Source organism: Mercenaria mercenaria, chromosome 9 (genome assembly GCF_021730395.1).
Source record: "Mercenaria mercenaria strain notata chromosome 9, MADL_Memer_1, whole genome shotgun sequence".
Taxonomy (NCBI): domain Eukaryota; kingdom Metazoa; phylum Mollusca; class Bivalvia; order Venerida; family Veneridae; genus Mercenaria; species Mercenaria mercenaria.
The window spans coordinates 14,742,378-14,766,281 of NC_069369.1; the positions used below are offsets into that span (position 1 = coordinate 14,742,378).

Below are 23,904 nucleotides of genomic sequence, written 5' to 3' on the forward strand. Positions count from 1 at the left end.
GTGTGACCTTGACCTTAGACCTAGGGACCTGGATCTTGCGCATGACACTCTGTCTTGTGGTGGTGAACATTTGTGCCAAGTTATATCAAAATCCCTCTATGCATGAAGAAGAAATGCTCCGGACAAGGTTTTCATTCTTGTATCCTTTGACCTCTAAGTGTGACCTTGACCTTAGACCTAGGGACCTGGTTCTTACGCCTGACACTCCATCTCGTGGTGGTGAACATTTGTGCCAAGATATATCAAAATCCCTCCATGCATGAAAAAGATATGCTCCGGACAAATTAGTTTAAGAAAATATGATAAAGGGGAATAACTCAAAAAATAGGCAAGGTAGAGTTATTGTTCTTGCACACTGCACTTCCTCCCAATGTGTTCTATCAGTGTATGAAGTTTGAAGAAAATCCCTCCAATACTTTTGGAGTTATGCTCCGGACAAAATTGTTTAAGAAAATAAGATAAAAGGGAATAACTCAAAAAATAGGCAAGGTAGAGTTATTGTTCTTGCACACTGCACTTCCTCTCAGTGTGTTCTATCAGTGTATGAAGTTTGAAGAAAGTCCCTCCAGTACTTTTGGAGTTATGCTCCGGACAAAGATTGTTGTATACGGACGGACGGACGGACGGAGAGCATTTCTAATATCCCCTTCGCCTTTGGAGGGGGGATAAATAAATTATAAAAATTGGTAGATTCAAAGTAAAAATATAATTATTTGAGTGAGGTGTACTCTGGTTTACTAGACAATTTTACGTCCAAAATATTGAGATTGTAATATGCAATTCCTTGATTTTACAATAAACAGCTAGAACTATAGTTCATTTTTCAGACTAAGCAGATAAAACAAATGATGATCTTCACAAAAACATATGAAAACTAAAATAAAAAAGTTTATAACAGTTTTAAATTGAGCGTGTATATTTTTACTCGAAAAAAGATAAGGTGAGTACAATAAGCCTCTGCAATTTTGTTAGGCCCGATAATCATCGTTTAAAACATTCTTGTATTTTAAGTTGATACTAGTATCTTAATTCACGATTGCGAAATTAGTTCTTACAACTTTGATTAATCGCTCTCAACACCCATTCCAGATGGAATCAACCTCAAGTTTAGATTTTTTAGTTGTGTTGTAAAATTAAAAATGCAATAAATAGTTTTAAAAAAACGCAGACTCATCACAAATTGCTGTACCTCGTAGAAAAATGTTAGAAGTTTGTGATTTTACAAGTTCTTCAATTTTTCTGATACTCTGGATGCCCAGGACAAACCTAAATTATAATTATGGTCTAGTATACCTGAGCACACCTAACTAAAATAGTTATATTTTTACTTTGAACAAGCCGATTTTTATCATTTATATAGCATTTTGTTCTCAATAAATTGCTTTATAATGTGCCGAAAACTGCATCTAAAACTGATAAGCGGTTACGGAACTACATACAGAATAACATTACATATTGGATGCCCCTCATAAATTTCAGTACACTATCAGCGTGTCTTTAAATAAACATCATAAAAAAAAATACGATATATAGAATTGTTTTGATAATTTTCAATTTTAAAATGTTAGTAAAGCAGGACCGAAATTGGTCTCAGATTTATGTATAATTCAGACCATTTCTGTGAATGGTTATAGTATATATTAGTAACCTATGTTAAGGACACTCCAATACAAAGATGGATTCTTTGTTTTCCATGAAGGAAAATTCTAAATTAATCTGTTTTGAGCAGCATCCCCAGTACAACAAAGACAATTCGTTTTGATGTTTAATTGGTTTAAACATATTTATTTATCAAGATATACATGACATATACCACCCATAGGTATCACATCCATACAATACAAATACCAAGACAAGTGGATTGAATTGAAAGCTGTTAGAGGATCTTTAAATAACAACCAGATCATAGCATATTTGTATATCAGAATGGGAGTGGAACTTGGATTGGGATATACTTGTATACTGAGGGGTCTAGATTATACCTGGGGGTGGGGAGCAGTATGTCTTCAAAGACTATTTGTACAGACTTTCTGCAATATTTCTTTTATCTTCTAAACATTTCTCAGGACTTGACTTTAACTCTGTGGTACACTTGGCCAAAGGGCAACTTCAGCTATTTTTTTACCGAATTTTTGGTTGCCCAAGTATAACATAGTGATGTGATGAAATATTATCAATGCAGTATTGCAACAAAAACAGTGGTACATGATTTTCAGAGAAGTATTTCTTGGGATATTTTCGAGGGGCAACTAAGAATGATTTTATTTTTTGCCTGCCTGCTTTCAACTTTTACCTGCTCCGGGCAATAGGGCAGTCTTTAAGGTCGATCCCTGATTACATTTTTGGTAGCTGATTTAGAATTATATATCTCTTCCTGCTGTAGGCTTGAGCCTCATTCTTTTATCAAATTCTTCCATATAGCTTGCAGAGGTTGGGATCATACCTATTCTGGCTGGTTTCTAAAATAATGCCTGTAGTACAGGGATACTTGATAGTCCTATACTATATACAAGCTGGAAAGATGTTTTATTAATTTAGCTGTTTTGGTGACATAAACTGATTCTTTGTTTTCCAGGTTGTTATTATATATATCAGGAGACAAACTCTGTACATAAGAGTTCCAGTATAGAGATATACTACCAGTGTGGACAACAGGCTACCAACACCAACATGCTGCTCGAATTATTTGTGCAAATTATCAGTGAACCTTGTTTCAATATACTAAGAACAAAGGAACAGTTAGGTATGTGTATTCTATAATTAAGTTCAAATTATCATTCTAGTATAAAACTGCTGTTCTTGTCACTTTTCGGGGGTGTTTTAACAGGAGAGAAAACGTGTGTTAACAGAGAGATTCTCGCGCTCGCGTGCTGTTATAACACCTTTTTATATATGCGCGTTCTGTGGCAAAGCGTAAACGTCATTCAGCCCCAAAACAGATAATTCAAAACGAAATGATGTCAACGTAAAAAACAACTTAGACATTCCCGCGCATTTGGTGGAAAATTAATGACGTTGAGAGACATTTTATCCGTTTATCAGCAGTTTCTACGCGTTTTATGCTAGAATAGTGTTAGCGCATGTTCATTTCGTGTTATAACATTTGCAGACCAATCCCTCTGGATTCTGCAGGTGTTATAATACAAAAAAACATGCGTTATCCCTACATTGAAATTTTGTTTCAGTACCACTAACAATATGAAAAATAGTGAGTCTGCTACTGTGAAATCATTAATATTCAGGGGGGGGACTAATTTTTGTGGATTTTGTGGTTGAGTCAATCCACGAAATTTAATCCCAACAAACAAGTAAAATTCCCATTCATTTTATGTTCAAAAGTCGAAATCCACAAATTCATATTCCCACGAAATTGCCATTTTGACCAAAACCATGAAATTTCATGCCCACAAAATTAAATGATTTTACATTATTTGATACACCAACAGGTTTTTGAATTTTCTTTTCTTAATTTTGCAAGAACCAAATAGAAGTCTTAATTATTCTGTATGCTTGCATGGCTGGTAAAAAGTTTTTGTTTTTAGCTCACCTGTCACATAGTGACACGGTGAGCTTTTGTGATCACCCTTCGTCTGTCGTGCGTGCGTCCGTCCGTCAACAATTTCTTGTCTGCACGATAGTGGTTTCATTTATGATTTTATTTTAACCAAACTTGCACACAACTTGTATCACCATAAGATCACGGTTCCTTTCTTTAAATGGCCAGATCCCATTATGGGTTCCAGAGTTATGGCCCCTGAAAGGGCCAAAATTAGCTATTTTGACCTTGTCTGCACAATAGCAGCTTTATTTATGGTTTGAATTTTACCAAACTGACACACAACTTGTATCACCATAAGATCTTGGTTCCTTTCATGAACTGGCCAGATTCCATTATGGGTTCCAGAGTTATGGCCCCTGAAAGGGCCAGAATTTGCTATTTTGACCTTGTCTGCACAATAGCAGCTTCATTTATGATTTGATTTTAACCAAACTTGCACACAACTTGTATCACCATAAGATCTCAGTTCCTTTCTTGAACTGGCCAGACCCCTTTGTGGGTTCTAGAGTTATGGCCCCTGAAAGGGCCAGAATTAGCTATTTTGATCTTGTCTGCACAATAGCAGCTTCATTTATGATTTGAATTCAATCAAACTTGCACAAAACTTCTGTCACCATAAGATCTCGGTTCCTTTCTTGAACCGGCCAGAGCCCATAATGGGTTCCAGAGTTATGGCCCCTGAAAGGGCCAAAATTAGCTATTTTGACCTTGTCTGCACAATAGCAGCTTCATTTTTGGTATGATTTTAACCAAACTTGCACCGAACTTGTATCACCACAAGATCTTGCTTCCTTTCTTCAACTGGCCAGATTCCATCTTGGGTTCCAGAGTTATGGCCCCTTAAAGGTCCAAAATTGGCTATTTTGGCTTTTGCAGCCATATAGAGACTTCATTTATGGTTTTATTTGATACAAACTTCCAAAATATCTTCAGCAACAATAAATCTTGGATTCCATGACAAATCAGATCCAATCATATGTTCCAGAGTTATTTTATATCTGATTATCTCCCCTGATTGTAATCAAAATGGATTTATATCAGTAAGTACTTACAGGACTTATTTGAAATTTCATTATTGTTATTAGTTGGACTGAGACAATCAGGGTAGATAACTATGGACTGATTTTATGTCAAATTACCTCCCTTTATTTCAAATTTAAATGTTATATCTCCATAACTTATGAAGATACTGATCTGAAATTTCATTTATGTCAACAGATTTATTTGGCAGATCCTTCTTTTGTCCACTTACAGTATTTTTTTTTTTTAATTACTTCCCTTTTACGTTACTATAAATAGCTTATTGTAGTAACTTTTTTATTATTGGCCGTAGGGAAAATACGAGACCTGAGTTTTCTGTGGTACAACATGGATGATACCTCCAATATTTAGGTGTATTTTAACATATCTATACCTTGTAAGATTTTTTTTTTCTTTTTGGTTAAATTCCTTCCCTTTGTTGTTCCTGTCTTTTGGACTTAGATATTTTTTCTGAGGACCTTCTTGTCCTCAAGTGCAATGATAACAGGTGAGCAATATAGGGCCATCATGGCCCTCTTGTTTAATGTTGAAGGTATCTTTAATAATTTATGTTAAGAATTATATCAGTAAATTCAATATTTGCATCAAGTATTCAAAATGAGGCTGACAGTTACAAGGTAAAAAGGGAAAGATATATTTTATTTATGATGGCTTTGTGAAATGATTATCATAAGCTCTGTAGAGATTTTGTGTGACCTATTTTTTTAGAATAGAATAAAAGAATAGAATAAACCAATTATACCTTACCATCAGCAGTTTACTTGTACCCTTTTACAACTAGGTCAAAATAGTGTCTTGCCCAAGGACACACAACTATGGGTTTGGCCAGGAACCCTGTTGTGAAAAAAGTGGAATCTGACGGTATTATGCATATAATTGAATGTGCTGCCTAAAAGGTATCACGGCCAGGTAATAAATATCTAGTGGGACAAAGTCTTCTGAGACCAGCTTACCTTTTTGAATGTTTAATAGACATTGACTAATGGTCATAATTCTTGGAATGTAAATCTCTTTTTTCTTTAAGACATCTTAGGAGTCAATGATAGGAGATAAAATAAAAATTTTCAGGAAGTTCTAGTATTTATTTATGATTTTCTTCAATTTACCTTGATCCTGGTGGCCATTTGTGAGGATTACTCATTGTGGCATACTTAAAGTCTGTCACTTATTTATGTAAGTTAGATTAGTATTTAAACAGTAGTAGATCTAGTGTATGATGCCAATCTGCAGGTTATTCAAATCCTGCAAAAACAAAAGTTTTTTTAAAATGGATTTATTTCCCTTGTTCCCAAATGTGATAAAAACTGAAATGTTTTCTTGAAAGTTTGTGAACAAAAGTTCCAATATTTAAAGCAATTCAGCTCTTAAAAGATGATACTGAACAAACTTTTTGTCGAGATAATACAAGATGTACATTTTTGTTACATTGCAGTATAAAAAGACTTAGGATTATAAGCTAAAACATGGCTTTGGATTTGTTGATGATTGTGTGGATGTTACTGCAGTAAAACCAAATAAACTGGTTCAACATTTGAAATTACCTGTTGTGTATCTAGTCATAGCTAAACAGCTCATACATCAAAGAACAGTAATACATTTAAAACGTTTGAGTTAGGTTTTGTTTTTACAAACTTTTAAGATTTAATTTTGTTTGATTCATCAAAATACATATTTGCCATAGTTGACAGACTTCAGACGTCTTTAACTAAGTGAATAGTTGGATTTAAGGTGAAATTTATCCCTGTATGAAATTTATTCTTTTTAGTATTCAAAGGTTTCTGTATTTTCTTTTAATTTTTTAAACCTTTAATAAACCCTGAACAGACAAAGCAGAACTGTTGATAGTTCTTATGGCTGCAAAAAATTAAAAGTTGTACAAATAGATGGAATTTCTTACTTTGTCATTAATTTTCAGCAGTGGGTCACTCCCCTAGTCCACAGCCAATGTTTTACAACTTTCTAGCTCAATTAAGCATTTGTGACCGGTCATTGTCTGGCATGCGTTGTGCGTCGTCCATCAACAGTTGCCTAGTGAACGCTCTAGAGGCCACAGTTTTGACCCAATCTTTATGAAACTTTGCCACAATGTTTGTCTTGATAATCTCTAGTTCAAGTTCGAAACTGGGTCATGGTGGGTCAAAACTAGGTCAGAATGCCAGATCAAATGAAAAGCTAAGGGTCAAAAACTAGGTCACCCGGTCAAATCAAAGGAAAAGCTTGTGAACACACTAGAGGCCACAGTTGTTATTCAATCTTTATGAAACCTAATCAGAATGTTTGTCTTGATGATCTGTAGCCCAATTTGGAGTCTGGGTCATCTAGGGTCAAAAACTAGGTCACCTGTTAAAATCAAAGAAAAACCTTGTGTATGCAATAGGGACTGCATTTTTCATTTGATGTGCATTAAAATTTTATCAGAATGTTTTTTTGCATGAAATCTCGGAGGAATTTTTATCTGGGTCACATGGGGTCAAAACCAGGTCACTAGGTCAGATCAAAGAATAAGCTTATTTTCACTCTAGGGGCTATATGTTTTATTCAGTCTTCATAAAACTTGGTAATCATTAAGTCTTATATGATTTCGAGTCTGGGTCATGGGGGGTCAAAAACTAGATCACTAGGTCAGATTAAAGGAAAAACTTGTATACACTCAGAGGCCACTTTTTGACTCCAATCTTCCTGAAACTTTTTCAGAATGTTTGTTTTTATGAAATCTTGAACAAATGTGAATCTGGGTCATGTGGCTGTTTTTTGGCTCCAATCTTAATGAAAATTTGTCAGAATATTTGTCTCAATAAAATCACTAGGTCAAACATGTTTACATTGTTATGGTGTGTTACTCAGGCGAGTGACCTAGGGCCATCTTAGCCCTCTTGTTATACATTATTGTGTTAGCATTAAATAAATTGGGTATTTTTTATCCAAAGTGTTGTGCACCCTATCTATGGACTGACATTTAAAACTAATAAAAGTTTGTTTTCTACAACTTTTGGTAGGTGATATTGGCTATAAAATTCCAAAAGTTCATGATAAACTTTTAAAGAAATACTTTTATGACAGAACTATAGCACAATATATTATAAAACAGTTTTATCTATTTTGTAATTCGATAATAATGCAATGGCAGGTTCAATTTGCGCAGTAAGTGAGGGCATTTTTTTTTCACATTAGAATAAAATATATTCACAGCAGTCTATAATTACTGTTGTCATTGACTTTTCATTCACTTGTAAGTGATTCTGTCTTTGCACTCAGTGCAGACAAAGATCATGGTATTCAGTCAGTAAATTTTCAGTGAACACCCTTTTAATAACAAGAGCTGTCCATAAGACAGCCAAGCTCGACTATTCGAAATATTGTCACAGAAGCAGGAAATTATTACCCAAAATGTTAAAAACAAAAGAGTTTTAAGTTCGAAAGGGGACATAATTTGACCAAAATACATATCAGAGTTATGGGACTTGGTGCTATCAACTAGTTTTATAACCCCGAAGAAACATATTAAGTTTCAATTCAATATCTGCATTAGTTTTGGGAATAGTAACTTGCATGTAAAACTTTAACCAGAATTTTCTAAGTCCAAAAGTGCGCATAATTTGCTCAAAATACATGTTAAGAGTTATGGAACTTGACCCAGTGAGGTTGGTAATTGACCTAGAAAAAGAATAAATAAGTTTCAAAGCTATATGCCTTTTGGTAATAGCTGTATGTACTTGCACGCAAAACTTTAACCAGGATTTTCTAAGTCCAAAAGGGGGCATAATTTGCCCAAAATACATGTCAGAGTTATGGGACTTGGTGCTATCAACTAGTTTTATAACCCCGAAGACACATGTGAAGTTTCAATTTAATATCTGTAGTAGTTTTGGAGATAGTTACTTGCATGTAAAACTTTAACCAGGATTTTCTAAGTCCAAAAGGGGGCATAATTTGGCCAAAATACATGTCAGAGTTATGGGACTCGACCCAGTGAGGTAGGTAATTGATCTAAAAAAAGAAAAAATAAGTTTCAAATCTATATGCCTTTTAGTAATAGCTGTATGTACTTGCACGCAAAACTTTAACCAGAATTTTCTAAGTCAAAAAGGGGGCATAATTTGGCCAAATTAAAGGTCAGAGTTATGGGACTTGGTGCTATCAACTAGTTTGATAACCCCGAAGACACATGTGAAGTTTCAATTCAATATCTGCATTAGTTTTGGAGATAGTAACTTGCATGTAAAACTTTAACCAGAATTTTCTAAGTCCAAAAGGGGGCATAATTTGGCCAAAATACATGTCAGAGTTATGGGACTTGACCCAGTGAGGTAGGTAATTGATCTAGAAAAAGATAAAATAAGTTTTAAATCTATATGCCTTTTAGTAATAGCTGTATGTACTTGCACGCAAAACTTTAACCAGAATTTTCTAAGTCCAAAAGGGGGCATAATTTGGCCAAAATGAAGGTCAGAGTTATGGGACTTGGTGCTATCGACTAGTTTTATAACCCCGAAGACACGTGTGCAGTTTCAATTCAATATCTGCATTAGTTTTGGAGATAGTAACTTGCATGTAAAACTTTAACCAGAATTTTCTAAGTCCAAAAGGGGGCATTATTTGCTCAAAATACATATTAGAGTTATGGAACTTGACCCAGTGAGGTTGGTAATTGACCTAGAAAAAGAATAAATAAGTTTCAAAGCTATATGCCTTTAAATGATAGCTGTATGTACTTGCATGCAAAAACTTAATCAAGGTGTGACGCCGACACCGACGCCAACGCCGACACCGACGCCGACGCCAGGGTGAGTAGAATAGCTAGACTATTCTTCGAATAGTCGAGCTAATAAACGGTATTGGCCAACATGAATAATGGACCTGTCCATTTTAGCAATTCAGCGGGTTAAAGGTTAAAAAATGTCCTGTTGCAACTGGAAAAATCAGAGAACAATGAATTAATCTGTATTATATGACAATTTACAACAGTTGTTGCATTTTTGTATGACCTGTGTATAATATATGAGTCAGGTTCTGTAAGTATCCTAAGAATTACGTATAGCTGTTGATCACCCAGAGTTTGAAGTACATAGAAGTATTTTGATAGCATGATAGAAATTGTGTGTACTTTAATATGAATTCATTTAACCTTTTCTCACTCTCAAAAAGACAGACCATTAACATGTTATATTTGATATCTGGTAATTGCTATTGACAAAAACCTGTATAAAGATCCTGAAAGAAGTCACGTATTACTCTTAATTGATATAAAATAGGAAAAAATAGTTAATGATTATGTTTTAGCTATTATTTGTTATGTGTGGGGTAGTGAATGAAAATCGTGAACATTAAATGAACATTTGAAATACTGATGAATATTTAGTAAAATCTAACAATGTACAGTTAACATGACTTTGTTGTTATATTAACAGTGAAATATTTAATAATGTGGTAAGATAATATTTGAAAATTACAATGAAATTTCAGGTAGTAAGAATAAGAAATGGATTAGAAGTCAGTGACACTTCTGTAGGAGACATTCTGTGTGAAGTCATATGAGAAAGCCAACATAATGCATTTGCAACCAGCATGGATCCAGACCATCCGCGCAGTCTGGTCTGCATCCATACTGTTCACTAACGGTTTTTCTTATTATCCCCCGACGAAAGTCGGAGGGATATAGTTTTGGCGTCGTCCGTCCGTCCGTCCGTCCGTCCTTCCGTCCGTCTTTCCGTCCGTCCTTCCGTCTTTCCGTCCGTCCGTCCGGAGCCATATCTAGGAAATGGTTGGGAATATTTATTTAAAACTTCATATACATGTTCACCACAATGAGTTCTTGCGGCCCGTCAAGTTTCAGTCAGATTGCCCAAGTAACACCAGAGTTATGGCCCTTAGAAGTTTCTAGTGTTAACTATATAGGGTACTATAAATATGGCAATTTCTGCATCATAACTTTTGATATATTTGACCTAGAACTATGAAACTTAAACAGAATTTAGATCACCATAATGTGGTTGTGTACACACAATTTCATTTGGATTTATTTGTAAATTAAGAGTTATTGCCCTTTAATTGTATAAAAATCCACATATTTGTACATAACAAACTTACCATTTGGTACAATTTCATTAAATTTCTTTCATTCTTTTCCATGAACATTTATTGTAAACATGTGAAGTTGTGTACCCACACCTGGTCCCCCCCTTACCTTGATCACACACCCCCCCCCTTATCCCCTGACCCCCCCCCCCCCCCCCACCCAAAAAAAAAAAAAAAAAAAAATTCATTCCTTATTTTAGATTTTTTTCAAACAAACTTCATATACATGTTCACCACTATGAGGTTATGGGGCCCATCAAGTTTCAGACAGATTGCCCAAGTAACACCAGAGTTATGGCCCTTAGAAGTTTCTAGTGTTAACTGTATAGGGTACTATAGATCTATAGATATGCCAATTTCTGCATCATAACTTTTGACATATTTGACCTAGAACTATGAAACTTTAACAGAATTTAGAGCACTATAATGTGGTTGTGCACAGACAATTTTGTAAGGATTTCTTTTTGTAACTTCAGAGTTATTGCCCTTTAATTGTCTAAAAATCCGCATATTTGTACATTACAAACTTACCATTTGGCAGAATTTTATTAAATTTCTTTCATTCTTTTCTGTGAACATTTATTATAAACATGTGAAGTTGCGCACCCACACCTGGTCACCCACTTGCCTTGGTCACACCCCCCCCCCCCCCCCCCCCCCCCCAAATTTTTTTTTTTTTTTCATTTCTTATTTTAGATTTTTTTCAAACCTTCTAAGTTGTACCATTCCCCCACCTCACTTCCCCATCCAGTCATGCCCACCACTGATCATGCATCCTCTGCCCCCCCCCTCCAACTTCACCCTTTTACCTTTTTTTTTTTTTTTTAATTTTTAATTTTCAATCAATATTTATAATCAACATGTGAAATTTTGTTTCCTCTCCCATTCCCCTGCACCCCCACCCCCTAAAAAAATAAATATATACATATATCTATATATAGATATATATATTTCCATTCCCTTTTTTTTTTTTTTTTTTAAATGTTCAAACCTTCAACATGTTAAGTTGTGACTGCACAAACCTTGCCCTCAGCCGTTTCAAGATATCTTACCTGTGTTCTCTTAAGGACATCTGATCTTTTAAGTTCAAATGTACATGTAAAACAGCAACACCTGGTGCCAAACCACTCAAAGACAATATTTCATTCAAGTTAAACTTCAAGCTCACATTTCAATTAACTGCATTTAATTTTAAAAGCTAAGCTTATTACACTAAGCATATCCCATTCAAAATAAATTCTTAAGTCAGGATCAAAGTATCATACATTTATTATGTACTCTTTAATTAAACATTTGTTTTCTGTTAAATTGATTTTGACTAATGAAATTATTTGCTTCTTATTAACATCCTTAACTTTTTGCCGGATATATCTTTTTGCCATTCCTCACCACAAACCCTTTCGGCGGGGGATACCAATTCATCGAATTTGCTTGTTACAATAGGGTTTGAAAGCGAACAGTATGGATCCTGACCAGACTGCGCGGATGCGCAGGCTGGTCTAGATCCATGCTGGTCGCAAATGCACTATGTTGGTTTTCTCATGGTGTGGCTCATTTGTTATTTTCCTGTAATTTACGGAGGAAGTAATTAGTGAACGATACTAGTATGAGATCCCTGAATAATGTCAGATTTAACAGATTAAGGTTACATAACTGGAATTCTGTTGAGAAATGACATTAAAAAACTGCTTCAAACAAAGAAACATAATAAGTCATTCACATTTTTATCACACAGTGGGAAAACACGTCTTTAATATAATGCTTCTTGTGGAAAACTTGGTTAGGCTAATAAAATAAAACGTTTAGCAGCGGACAAAAAAATAAATCCTTTCTTCTGATTTCTAGAACAAACTTTTGTTTTATTTAAGTCTGATGTTGAAAAATATTTTACCAGGTCATGAACACCACATATCTTCCTGAGTTGCCACTTGTGGAAACGTAAAATCTGGTTTTTGAAAAATCAGGTGTTCTGAGGTGTAAGATACAATCTTACATGAAAAACAAACATATTTATGCCCGCCGGCCCCCAAGTTGTGGGCATATTAAAATTGCACTGTCCTTCCGTGTATGCATGTGTCCGTGTATATTCTTGTCCAGGCTGTAATTTCAACATTCATTGGGGGATTTGAAAATAATTTAATAATTGAGCCGTGCCATGAGAAAACCAACATAGTGGGTTTGCGACCAGCATGGATCCAGACCAGCCTGCGCATCCGCGCAGTCTGGTCAGGATCCATGCTGTTCGCTAACAGTATCTCTAATACCAATAGGCTTTAAAAGCGAACAGCATGGATCCTGACCAGACTGCGCGGATGCGCAGGCTGGTCTGGATCCATGCTGGTCGCAAACCCACTATGTTGGTTTTCTCATGGCACGGCTCATATAATTAAGTACAAGCAACTTCCAGCCATTTTATCTTAATAGCACATTTTGGAATCAAACTTGTTTTGTGCTCTTGCATATATGAACTTCCTTGTACTTTTGAACTGTCTAATGTACTTGTTGAACTGTTTGGACATGCTGTATCTAATGATTAATAGCAAAAGTACTTTATATCTTCGAGGAGACATGAAGTGGAAGATATCTATAGACCTGCTAATTTGAAATCAAAGATGCAGAGGGGTTTTTTTTCTTGTACTGTTACTGTGATCCCCACGGTGTTGCTTTGAAGTGCTATTAAGTTGCTATAGTGATCATGTATTACTTGTGAAAGTCATCAGGTTGTTAAGGAAATCTTAGAATTTTTCAAATTATCTGATGTACTCCCCCCCCCCCCCCCCCCAGAATGTTGGTTGCCTGCATATTGAAAGTAATGTTACATAAAATACCAAAGGTTGAAAGGTGACTATCTGCTTGGAAGGTACTGCAGATATCTTGCTTTATTTATGGTATAATACTGATATTAACTTGAAAAAAAGACCTTTTAAATATATATCACATGCGTAACTTTCTTGATTTTTCAAGTTTTAGTTATTAGAATGTATTAAAAAGGGTATTATATCTGCAGGAATCCTAGTGGATCAGCTGGTGACCAATAATCTCTCTTTACTGACAGGGTTTTGACGTAATAGAGCAATTAAGTCAAAGAAATAGATCACATTATACAAACAAGAAATATCTTTAAAAATGATGGTCGGCGAATTGTAATAAGGAAAGAAGTTTATAAATTTTTCATCTAACATTCATCTTTCATCTAACATTTTTCAAATTGCAAAACTAAACACCGCACTTTAACAATTTAAATGGTTCTCTTTTAATTTTTCGCAAAGGTTTCGTAGGGTTGCAATTTTGTTTCGTTTATCCTTAGACGAATAATTACAGCAGTAGTTCGATGAAGATTCATAAAGCGGTTCATGAGAAGAGGTCATTAAACGTTTTTATATATTTAGCTAAATTGGTCCCTATCCCCATTTGTAACAAAATAGCAGAAGACCTTACGATATTGTTACACATCGAGTTTGATAAAAATCCATTACATTTTAGTGGTTAATGCGAAGAAAGGCATATCTACTTTTAGCTATAGTGGTCCCTAATAGGGCCCAAGTTCCTTTATAAATAAATTTGGAAGAGGACCTTATAATGATGCTCCAGACCAAGTATGACAAAGATCCACCAAGCTGTTCATGAGGCGCTGTATAAAGGCATTTCTAGTTTTAGCTCTAGCAGCCCCTAAAAGGGGTCAAATGTCCCAGCTGAACAAAGTTGGCTGCGGGCCTAATAAAGATGCTACAAATCAAGTTTGATTAGAATACATGAGAAAAAATCAAAGGATTTTTTTATTTATTATTTTTATTTATTTCTAAAATAGGCTAACTTATCCCGCTTTAACAAATGCATATTCGCTATTCGTGAATCTTTGGACAATGACGTCACACCTATTAAAAGTGAAGTTCAAGCAAAACATACAATTGTTATTATTTCAATATTTCTGTTTCATAAGCAAATTTTGACCGCATAAGCAAAGTTTGACCGTAGTTATATCACATAGATAAACTGTATGCAACGTACCTTCATTTCAGTGTAAAATGAGATTCAGTCATTATATAGCATATATATAATGAAACAGATTTCAACTGAGTTCAATACTTGCATACAATACTAAAAAAAAATATTCATATATAACAAATCAGTTAAATAATTTGTAACAAATATATCAAAGCAAACAAGTACTCATTTTAATATGCAAACTGAATAAGTCACAAAAGCAAGAAACCTTTTCATATACTGACGACAATTGTAACAAGGAAAATCTTTTAAAAAGCACTTCTCTACATAAAAGACTCTTATCACACCCTTATTCATGTGATACGCAGACCGTATTCAGCTCTTTCTTTAATTTGGTATATGTTGGTATTTGAACAGGTTTTTATCATCTTTATTAAACTTACTTATTATTTTGAGATATATCAATACTCTTGCTAAATATACTGAGCCAAAGTTGGCTTTAAAACTGTGAGCAGCGTCGTTTAGGATAAACGCTTTGTCTACATTTCACTCAGCGTAGCACAGTCAACAGAGTGAAAGAAATTGACACTCTCGTCCAATCAGGCAGAGTGTTGCATAAATCTTCCGTTTTGATAAATTATCTATAATGCGTTATCAAGTAGTTTGATTGGCAAACTGAAGTCACGTGGCATATGAAAACGAAAACGAATTTAGACGGCGTCGCCGAAAAAGGTGACTTTCTCTTCATAGAGTGTATTATGTGAATTAAACATTTACAGTTTGGTCAGTCACCTGCAATTTCCATTATATTTAACTGAACTATGAAATTCAGTGTATGTTATCAGGTCTGTCACTTGCATTTTATTTTGTACCTATGTTAATTAAGCATTTACAGTTTGATCAGTCACTTGCATTTTCCTTCATACTTAAGTGAACTATGAATGTATGTTATGGTCTGTCACTTGCATTTTATTTTATACCTTTTTCGAAGTAAGCACTTACAGAATGGTCAATCATTTGAATTATTTACCTTCTGCATCAAGATTAGAGTGGAATCAAAATTTTCATCTGGCATAAATCAACAGTATCAATAACACTAGATTACGTACCTCTTGACTGTTAATGATATTTCATTTTGATTTTTGTGCTCCCACAACTGAGTAAAGGGGCATATAGATTTGGTCTTGTCAGTCCGTGTTTCCATCCTCCCATCCGTCCGAAGTTTTTGACGTGCCTAGTTCAAAAAGTATTTGATACAAATTGATGAAACCTTGCATGAGCCTTTATCATGATATGAACTTGCACACCCCCTATTTTTCATCTTGCTCCAACCGCTATTTCCAGAGTTATGGCGCCTGAAATGGTCAAAAATGCACATTTTTTCACCTTGTGATGCACCTAGCTCAAAAAGTATTTCATATAAATTGATGAAACTTTGCATGAGTCTTAACATGATATGAAATTGTGCACCTTCTATTTTTTGTCTTGCTCCGCCCCCTATTTTCAGAGTTACGGCCCCTGAAATAGTCAGAAATGCACATTTTCACCTTGTGATGTGCCTTAAGTTCAAAAAGTATTCCATATTTTAAATTGATGAAACTTTGCATAAGTCTTTATCATAATATGAACATGCGCACCTTCTATTTTTCTTCTGGGTCCAGCCCCTATTTCCAAAGTTATGGTCAGAGTTACTGCCCCTGAAATAGTCAAAAATTCACATTTTCACCTTGTGACATGTCTAGCTCAAAAAATGTTTCATATAAATTGATGAAAACTTGCATGAGTCTTTATCATGATATGAACTTGTGCACCTTCTATTTTTCGTCTGGCTCCACCCCCTATTTCCAAAGTTATGGTCCCTGAAATAGTCAAAAATGCTTATTTTCCCCAATGACGTGCCTGGCTCAAAAAGTATTTGATGTAAATACATGAAACCATACATGAGTCTTAATCATGATGTGACCTTGCACACTTGGCATTCTTCTTGATATTTTAATGCTAATTACAGAGTTACAGCCCTTGAAATAGCCAAAATAGTGGATTTTTTGTTTGTGATGCTTATAGCTCAAGAAGTATATGGCTAGAATAATGAATACTTTATATAAAGTGTTTGTTGAGGCTCTACCCCCTTAAGACTGCAAACATTTGAGTTATTGTCCCTTATTTGTGACTAATGTACCTGTGGGGGCACACCCTGTGTCCTACAGACACATTCTAGTTTAATATTTTTTTTTTATTATTTAAAATATATTATATCTTACTGTAATTTGATAGGAGCCAGAAGCCAGTCTGTTCTGGAGATTTTCTCAAGATATTGGAAATAGGATATATCACAAGAAATTGGAGCCAATTTTTAATTTTTTTGCTACAATTTGTATAGAACTGTTTTTAGCGCCTTAATAGAAATATTAAAATACGTATGTGTATTTCAAAATTGACATAAAACTATTACAGAACACCACATTCTAGAAGATTTTATAGCTGAAATCAATTTAATACTCCCATCTGATTACAATGTTACTTTATGAATGAGAAATTATGGCAGATGCTGGTTGAAAAGAGTGATTAAAACCTGGTTATAAGTTGCTTGATAAATTAGAACTGAGTAGGTGGTTATTGCTTCTTGAAGTGATGGCAGTTATAGATTGTAAAAAAAACAACCTTGGGAGAAACAGAATTTATGATTTTTTTTATATCAGCAAGATTGGCTACAATATTTGATAAGCTGTTATGTGCAGAAATCGGTTTTAGTCTTTGTGTAATTGGCCAGCAAAAGATAATGGGCTAATTATTCTTTACCGTGCTAATTAAATTTCTTAAATGGATTGGTCTATCATTCATTTGGGCAGTACCACTTTATATTCAAAGGGGTGTTCACTGAAAATCTGTGCAGGCTGATTTTGGTCTGTACTAGTCACAAGGCAGAATCACTCGCCGCCAGCAGCCTAAAGGTTAAGCAGTAAGCTGTATTCTTTAATTTGACATCCAGTATCCTTAGCCTGTAGCAATTTCCATCTTCTCCTCAACATTATTGCCTCGGTTTTCAAAGGGTTTTACTCATTTGCATAAAGGTACTTTATGAACTGAATAAAAAAAGAATATCTTCAATTTCTTAAGGATATTTCCAACAGTTGTTGTTACTGTGCAACCCTTGTTCAGTTGCCATTCTGATATTTTCAGATTCATCTTCTGCATTGTAAAGAATGTTGAATAAATTTAGATGGTAACAGCTAGACAATTCATTCATAGAAACAAACTGTAGTTGTGAATATATTTTTAATTGATGAATTTAACCAGAACAGTTCATTTCTGTCTAAAGGAAAAGGCAAAAGAAATGTAAAAGATGCATGTTTACAAGTAAGACATCAGTAGATAAAGAAAATGTTCACAAATGATTAAAATTTGGCTATGACATAGAATTTGTCTGTGTTTAAGCTTGCCATAAGAAATACATGTGTTTTTATGACAGTCTTTTGAATCAAGGGGGCCTCCGTGGCCGAGTGGTTAAGGTCGCTGACTTCAAATCACTCTTGCCTCTCATCGATGTGGGTTCGAGCCTCACTCGGGGCGTTGAATTCTTCATGTGAGGAAGCCATCCAGCTGGCTTACGGAAGGTCGGTGGTTCTACCCAGGTGCCCGCTCTTGATGAAATAATGCACGGAGGGCCACCTGGGGTCTTCCTCCACCATCAGAGCTGGAAAGTCGCCATATGACCTATAATTGTGTCGGTGCGACGATAAAACCCAACAAAATAAATAAAAAAAATTTGAATCAAACACTCTAGGATGGAAACAAAACATGCAGACAGTGGAGTAAGGGCACCTGGCAAAAATGAATATATAAAACTGAGAAAAATCCAAATATCTCAGAAAAAGCTCAAAATACCCATGATTTTTATGGTTTCATTCTGCTGTATATATCATAATTATATCATTTCTATTTTAAATAGTAGAAAGGAAATAAAAATGTTCAGTGGAAAAAAAGTTGTGATTAAAAAAATGTGCAGTTTTGTTGAATTTTTAATAGGGAATCGATCCTACGGATTTTCGTCGCAAAGCTACAAAAATCTGGATCGATCCCTCTACGGTAACTTGCGATTTAACAAATGAGATATACTATCGAATTAAAAAATGTGTACTTCTGGCACGTGCACAGAGAGTCTGACTTCGGATTTTTAGCTCACCTGAGCACAAAGTGCTCAGGGTGAGGTATTGTGATCACTCACCGTCCGGCGTCCGTCCGTCCGTCGTCCGTCCGTCCGTCCACACTTTCCTTTAAACAACATCTCCTCCTAAACCAACAGGCCAATTTTGATGAAACTTCACAGGGTTGTTCCTTGGATGGTCTTCTTTAAAAATTGTTCAAAGAATTGAATTCCATACAAAATTCTGGTTGCCATGGCAACCAAAAGTAAAAACTTTAAAAATCTTCTTCTCAAAAACCAGAAGCCCTAGAGCTTAGATATTTGGTGTGAAGCATTGCCTAGTGGACCTCTACCAAGTTTGTTCAAATCATGACCCCAGGATCAAAATTGACCCCGCCCCGGGGGTCACTTGATTTTACATAGGAAAATCTTAAAAAATCTTCTTCTCAAAAACCTCTACAAAATTTGTTCAAATCATGACCCCCGGGGTTAAAATTGACCCCACCCCAGGGGTCACTTGATTTTACGTAGGAAAATCTTCAAAAAATTTCTAAAAATAAACCAGAAGGCTTAGATCTTAGATATTTGACATGTAGCATTGCCTAGTAGACTTCTACAAAATTTGTTCAAATCATTACCTCCGGGGTCAAATTGACCCCACCCCATGGGGTTATTTGTTTAGCTTTAGCAAAGAATTTTTTCAAGAAAGCAATTAAACTAAGGTGAGCGATATAGGGCCATCATAGCCCTCTTGTTTTGGAAGAATACGCTTTTTCCTTGTGCCTAATAAGCGTTCAGTTAACTTGTCCGAACTGCAACGTCTTGCACATCAGTACAAATACGGGCAGTGTTGTTTTTTATTCAAAAATCTACTTTTAAATTTATACAAACGCAAATTTGTGGGCGAGCTGATGGACTGTAATGACTGAAAAGAAAACGAACGACTAAAGCGGTAAACACAAGTTATTTCCTGTCAAGACTGAAAATAGCATAACCTTCGACAATACTCAATATGAAGGATGAAGTTATGAGGGCACTACCATAAGTTGTGTTGTTGCCTTATGGGATGAGTTGAAGTCAGATCGATTCCCGATGGAGGCAGTGCCTTATTTCATATTATATATCAGTTTCCTCAGAAATAGAAATGAAAAAAAGCAACAAGTTTTATGTTAATTTTAATATTTATTTGATTATTTGTATCAATAACATAATATTTGATGTACTAAAAGTGAAAATGTCTGAAAATTAAATCAGTTCATCATGAAAATTAATTCATAGTTTGTCTAGGTTCTCATATTTGAATACTTGAACATTGACTTAGAATGGTAAAGCTTATCATTCACTTACAATCCAAATAAACTTCGTGTGAGCATCAGTACCTGACTTAGCCTCTTTGTTCAATCTAGTTGTATGCCCCACACAACAAAGTTGTGAGTGGGGTATATGGTTTCAGGTTGTCTGTCTGTTGTTCCGTCTGTCTGTAGACACAATCATGTGCACACCAACTCTCCTTATCCCCTTGGCACAATTTAATGTAACTTCACACACGTGATAAGTACCAGCCCTAGTTGTGCATGGGGCATGTTAGGTTCTTTCAGAAAAAAAAACTGTAGAGTTATGGGACTTTGTTTTATTTGTTACTATACTATATACATAGAGTCTGTATATGCAATCTTGTGCGCGCATAAATTCCTGAACCCATGTACACAATTGAATGAAACTTCACACAAGTGATCAGTAGTAGCCCTTGTTGTGCATGGTGCATGTTGGTTCTTTCAGAAAAAAATTCTGTAGAGTTATAGGACTTTGTTTTTATACGCCCGAAGGTACGTATTATGTTATGACCCTGGTGTCTGTCTGTCCGTCCGTCTGTTAGCAATTTCGTGTCAGCTCTGTAACTCTTGAACCCCTTGAAGGGTTTCAAAGAAACTTGACACAAATGTTCACCACACCGATATGACGTGCAGAGCGCATGTTTTGGATGTCTCACTTCAAGGTCAAGGTCACACTTAGGAGTCAAAGGTCATATCAGTTTGTTTCGTGTCCGCTCTGTAACTCTTGAACTACTTGAAGGATTTCAAAGAAACTTGACACAAATGTTCACCACACCAAGATGACGTGCAGAGCGCGTGTTCTGGATGACTCTTCAAGATCAAGGTCCAACTTAGGGGTCAAAGGTCACATATGACTTTGCTTTGTGTTTATTGCTCTGCATTGCAGTGCTCTTGTTTTTATTTGGCAGATCCCTCTTTTGTTCACTTACAATAAAAAATTTTTGAATTACTTCCCTTTTATGTTACTATAAATAGCTTATTTTGAAACTTTTTTTATCATTGGCCATAGGGAAAAACCGAGACCACTTTTCTGTGGTACAACATGGATGGTACCTCCAATTTTTAGGTGTATTTTGACATACCTTTACCTGGTAAGGATTTTTTTGTGGAATTTCTTCCCTTTGTTGTTCTTGTCCTTTGGGCTTCACACTCCAAGTTCTTTAAATTTTGCTCCCATCCTCTGATGTAACCCTTTGGGCATATAATGGCCCACTTGGCGGAGCTCTTGTTAAAAATGTTAATGTACTATATACATACTGTCTGCATATGCAATCTTGTGCGCACCAACTCTCCTCTTCTCCTTGACACAATTTAATGAAACTTCAACCAAGTGATCAGTAACAACAGTAGTTGTGTATGGTGCATGTTAGGTTCTTTCAGAAAAACAATTTGTAGAATTACATGACTTTGTTTTTTGCTACTATATTATAGACATAGAGTCTGCATATGCAACCTTGTGCACACCTTATCTCCTGAACCCATTCACACATTTGAATGAAACTTAACACAAGTGATTAGTAGTAACCCTAGTTGTGCATGGTGCATGTTAGGTTCTTTCAGAAAAAAAATCTGCACTGTTATGGGACTTTGTTTTTTGTTACTGTACCGTATACATACTGAGTCTGCATATACAATCTTGTGCATGCCTAATCTCCCAAACCCTTGCACACAATTTAATGAAACTTCACACAGGTGATCAGTACCAACCCTAGTTATGCATGGTGCATGTTATGTTCTTTTAGATAAATATTCTGCAGAGTTATGGGACTTTGTTTTTTGTTTCAGTGCTATATACATAGAGTCTGCATAATGCAGTCTTGTGCATGCCTACTCTCCCGACTCATTGCACACAATTTAATGAAACTTCACACAAGTGATCTGAGTACCAACCTTATTGGTGCATTGTGCGTGTTAGGTTTTTTCAGAAAAATATTCTACAGATTTATGGGACTTTGTTTTTTTGTTACTATGCTATGTATACATAGAGTCTATATACATACAGTCCACATAACTATGCAGTCATGCGTGCTTCAAAGTGCAATGTACTGTGTCAGTGCGTGTAGTGAGTACATTCATCACAATCAGTGATAGCTCTAGTTTTTAAATGTTCATTAAGTTTAATAGAAGCAAACTGGAGGAATTTGATACAGCATTGTTTCTACTTTATCTGTGATCAGTTAAAAGTTGTGTTAATGAGCTATATGACATATTGAAAAAAATGCCTCGATTTCTATCAGAAAATGAAACAATCAGAAATATTTCCAGTCTCTGGTAACCAGTCTCCTCCCACACAGAGTAAAAGCCATTTTACAAACATCTGTATTCTATAGTTGCTGGTCTAAATTTACTGATGATGAATATTATATGTCATATATAGTATTTCGGCTATTAACTTAATGGTACCAGCATGAACATATTCCACTCTAAATTGCCTGCATGTTTTTCAGTTTCAAAAATACAATAGCTCTCATATAGCAACTCTTGTGACAAATTATTAATTGCTGAATGTTTCACAATAAAATACTGACAGACAAGCTTGTTACTGGAGGGACCAAATGCAGCATTGTTCCTAACTTTTCTCTATAAATTTCTGTTATATTGATGACCTAAATAGTATTGGAAAAAAAGCCATAAAACCCGTTTCATATAAAGTAGAAACAAATGATTATTGTGCCCCCCCATGAATGGTGGGGGCATATAGATTTGGTCTTGTCCGTGCATCCCTGTGTCTGTCCGTCCGTGTGTGCATCCGTCCATCCGAAGTTCGTGACGCGCCTAGCTCGAAAAGTATTTGATATAAATTGATGAAACCTTGCATGAGTCTTTATCGTGATATGAACTTGCGCACCTCCTATTTTTCGTCTGGCTCTGCCCCCTATTTTCAGAGTTATGGCCCCTGAAATAGTCAAAAATGCACATTTTTACCTTGTGACACGCCTAGCTCAAAAAGTATTTGATATAGATTCATAAAACCTTGCATGAGTCTTAATCATGATATGCACTTGCGCACCTCCTATTTTTCATCTGGCTCCGCCCCTAGTTTTAGAGTTATGGCCCCTGAGATAGTCAAAAATGCACATTTTCACCTTGTGACATGCCTAGCTCAAAAAGTATTTGATATAGATTAATGAAACCTTGCATGAGTCTTAATCATGATATGAACTTGCGCATCTCCTATTTTTCATTTGGGTCCGCCCCCTAGTTTTAGAGTTATGGTCCCTGAGATAGTCAAAATTGCACATTTTCACCTTGTGGCGCACCTAGTTCAAAAGTATTTAAAATAAATGGTTGAAAACTTGCATAAGTCTTTATCATGATATAAACTTGCACACCTCTAATTTTCAGCTCGACTATTCGAAGAATAGTCTAGCTATTCTACTCACCCTGGCGTCGGCGTCGGCGTCTGCGTCACACCTTGGTTAAGTTTTTGCATGCAAGTACATACAGCTATCATTTAAAGGCATATAGCTTTGAAACTTATTTATTCTTTTTCTAGGTCAATTACCAACCTCACTGGGTCAAGTTCCATAACTCTAACATGTATTTTGAGCAAATTATGCCCCCTTTTGGACTTAGAAAATTCTGGTTAAAGTTTTGACATGCAAGTTGCTATCTCCAAAACTAATGCAGATATTGAATTGAAACTTCACATGTGTCTTCGGGATTATAAAACTAGTTGATAACACCAAGTCCCATAACTCTGACCTTCATTTTAGCCAAATTATGCCCCCTTTTGGACTTAGAAAATTTTGGTTAAAGTTTTGCGTGCAAGTACATACAGCTATAACTAAGAGGCATATAGCTTT

General features: G+C 35.4%; 1 protein-coding gene across 1 annotated transcript in view; it reads left to right on the forward strand.

Moving 5' to 3' along the window:
• The window catches only part of LOC123546540 (insulin-degrading enzyme-like), a 109,848-nt gene that overhangs the window by 48,765 nt on the left and 37,179 nt on the right, over positions 1 to 23,904 (forward strand). The window contains exon 23 of the mRNA XM_045332906.2: positions 2,576 to 2,743. Within this exon, the coding sequence (XP_045188841.2) occupies positions 2,576 to 2,743 (168 nt within the window). The remainder of the gene's footprint in view (positions 1 to 2,575; positions 2,744 to 23,904) is intronic.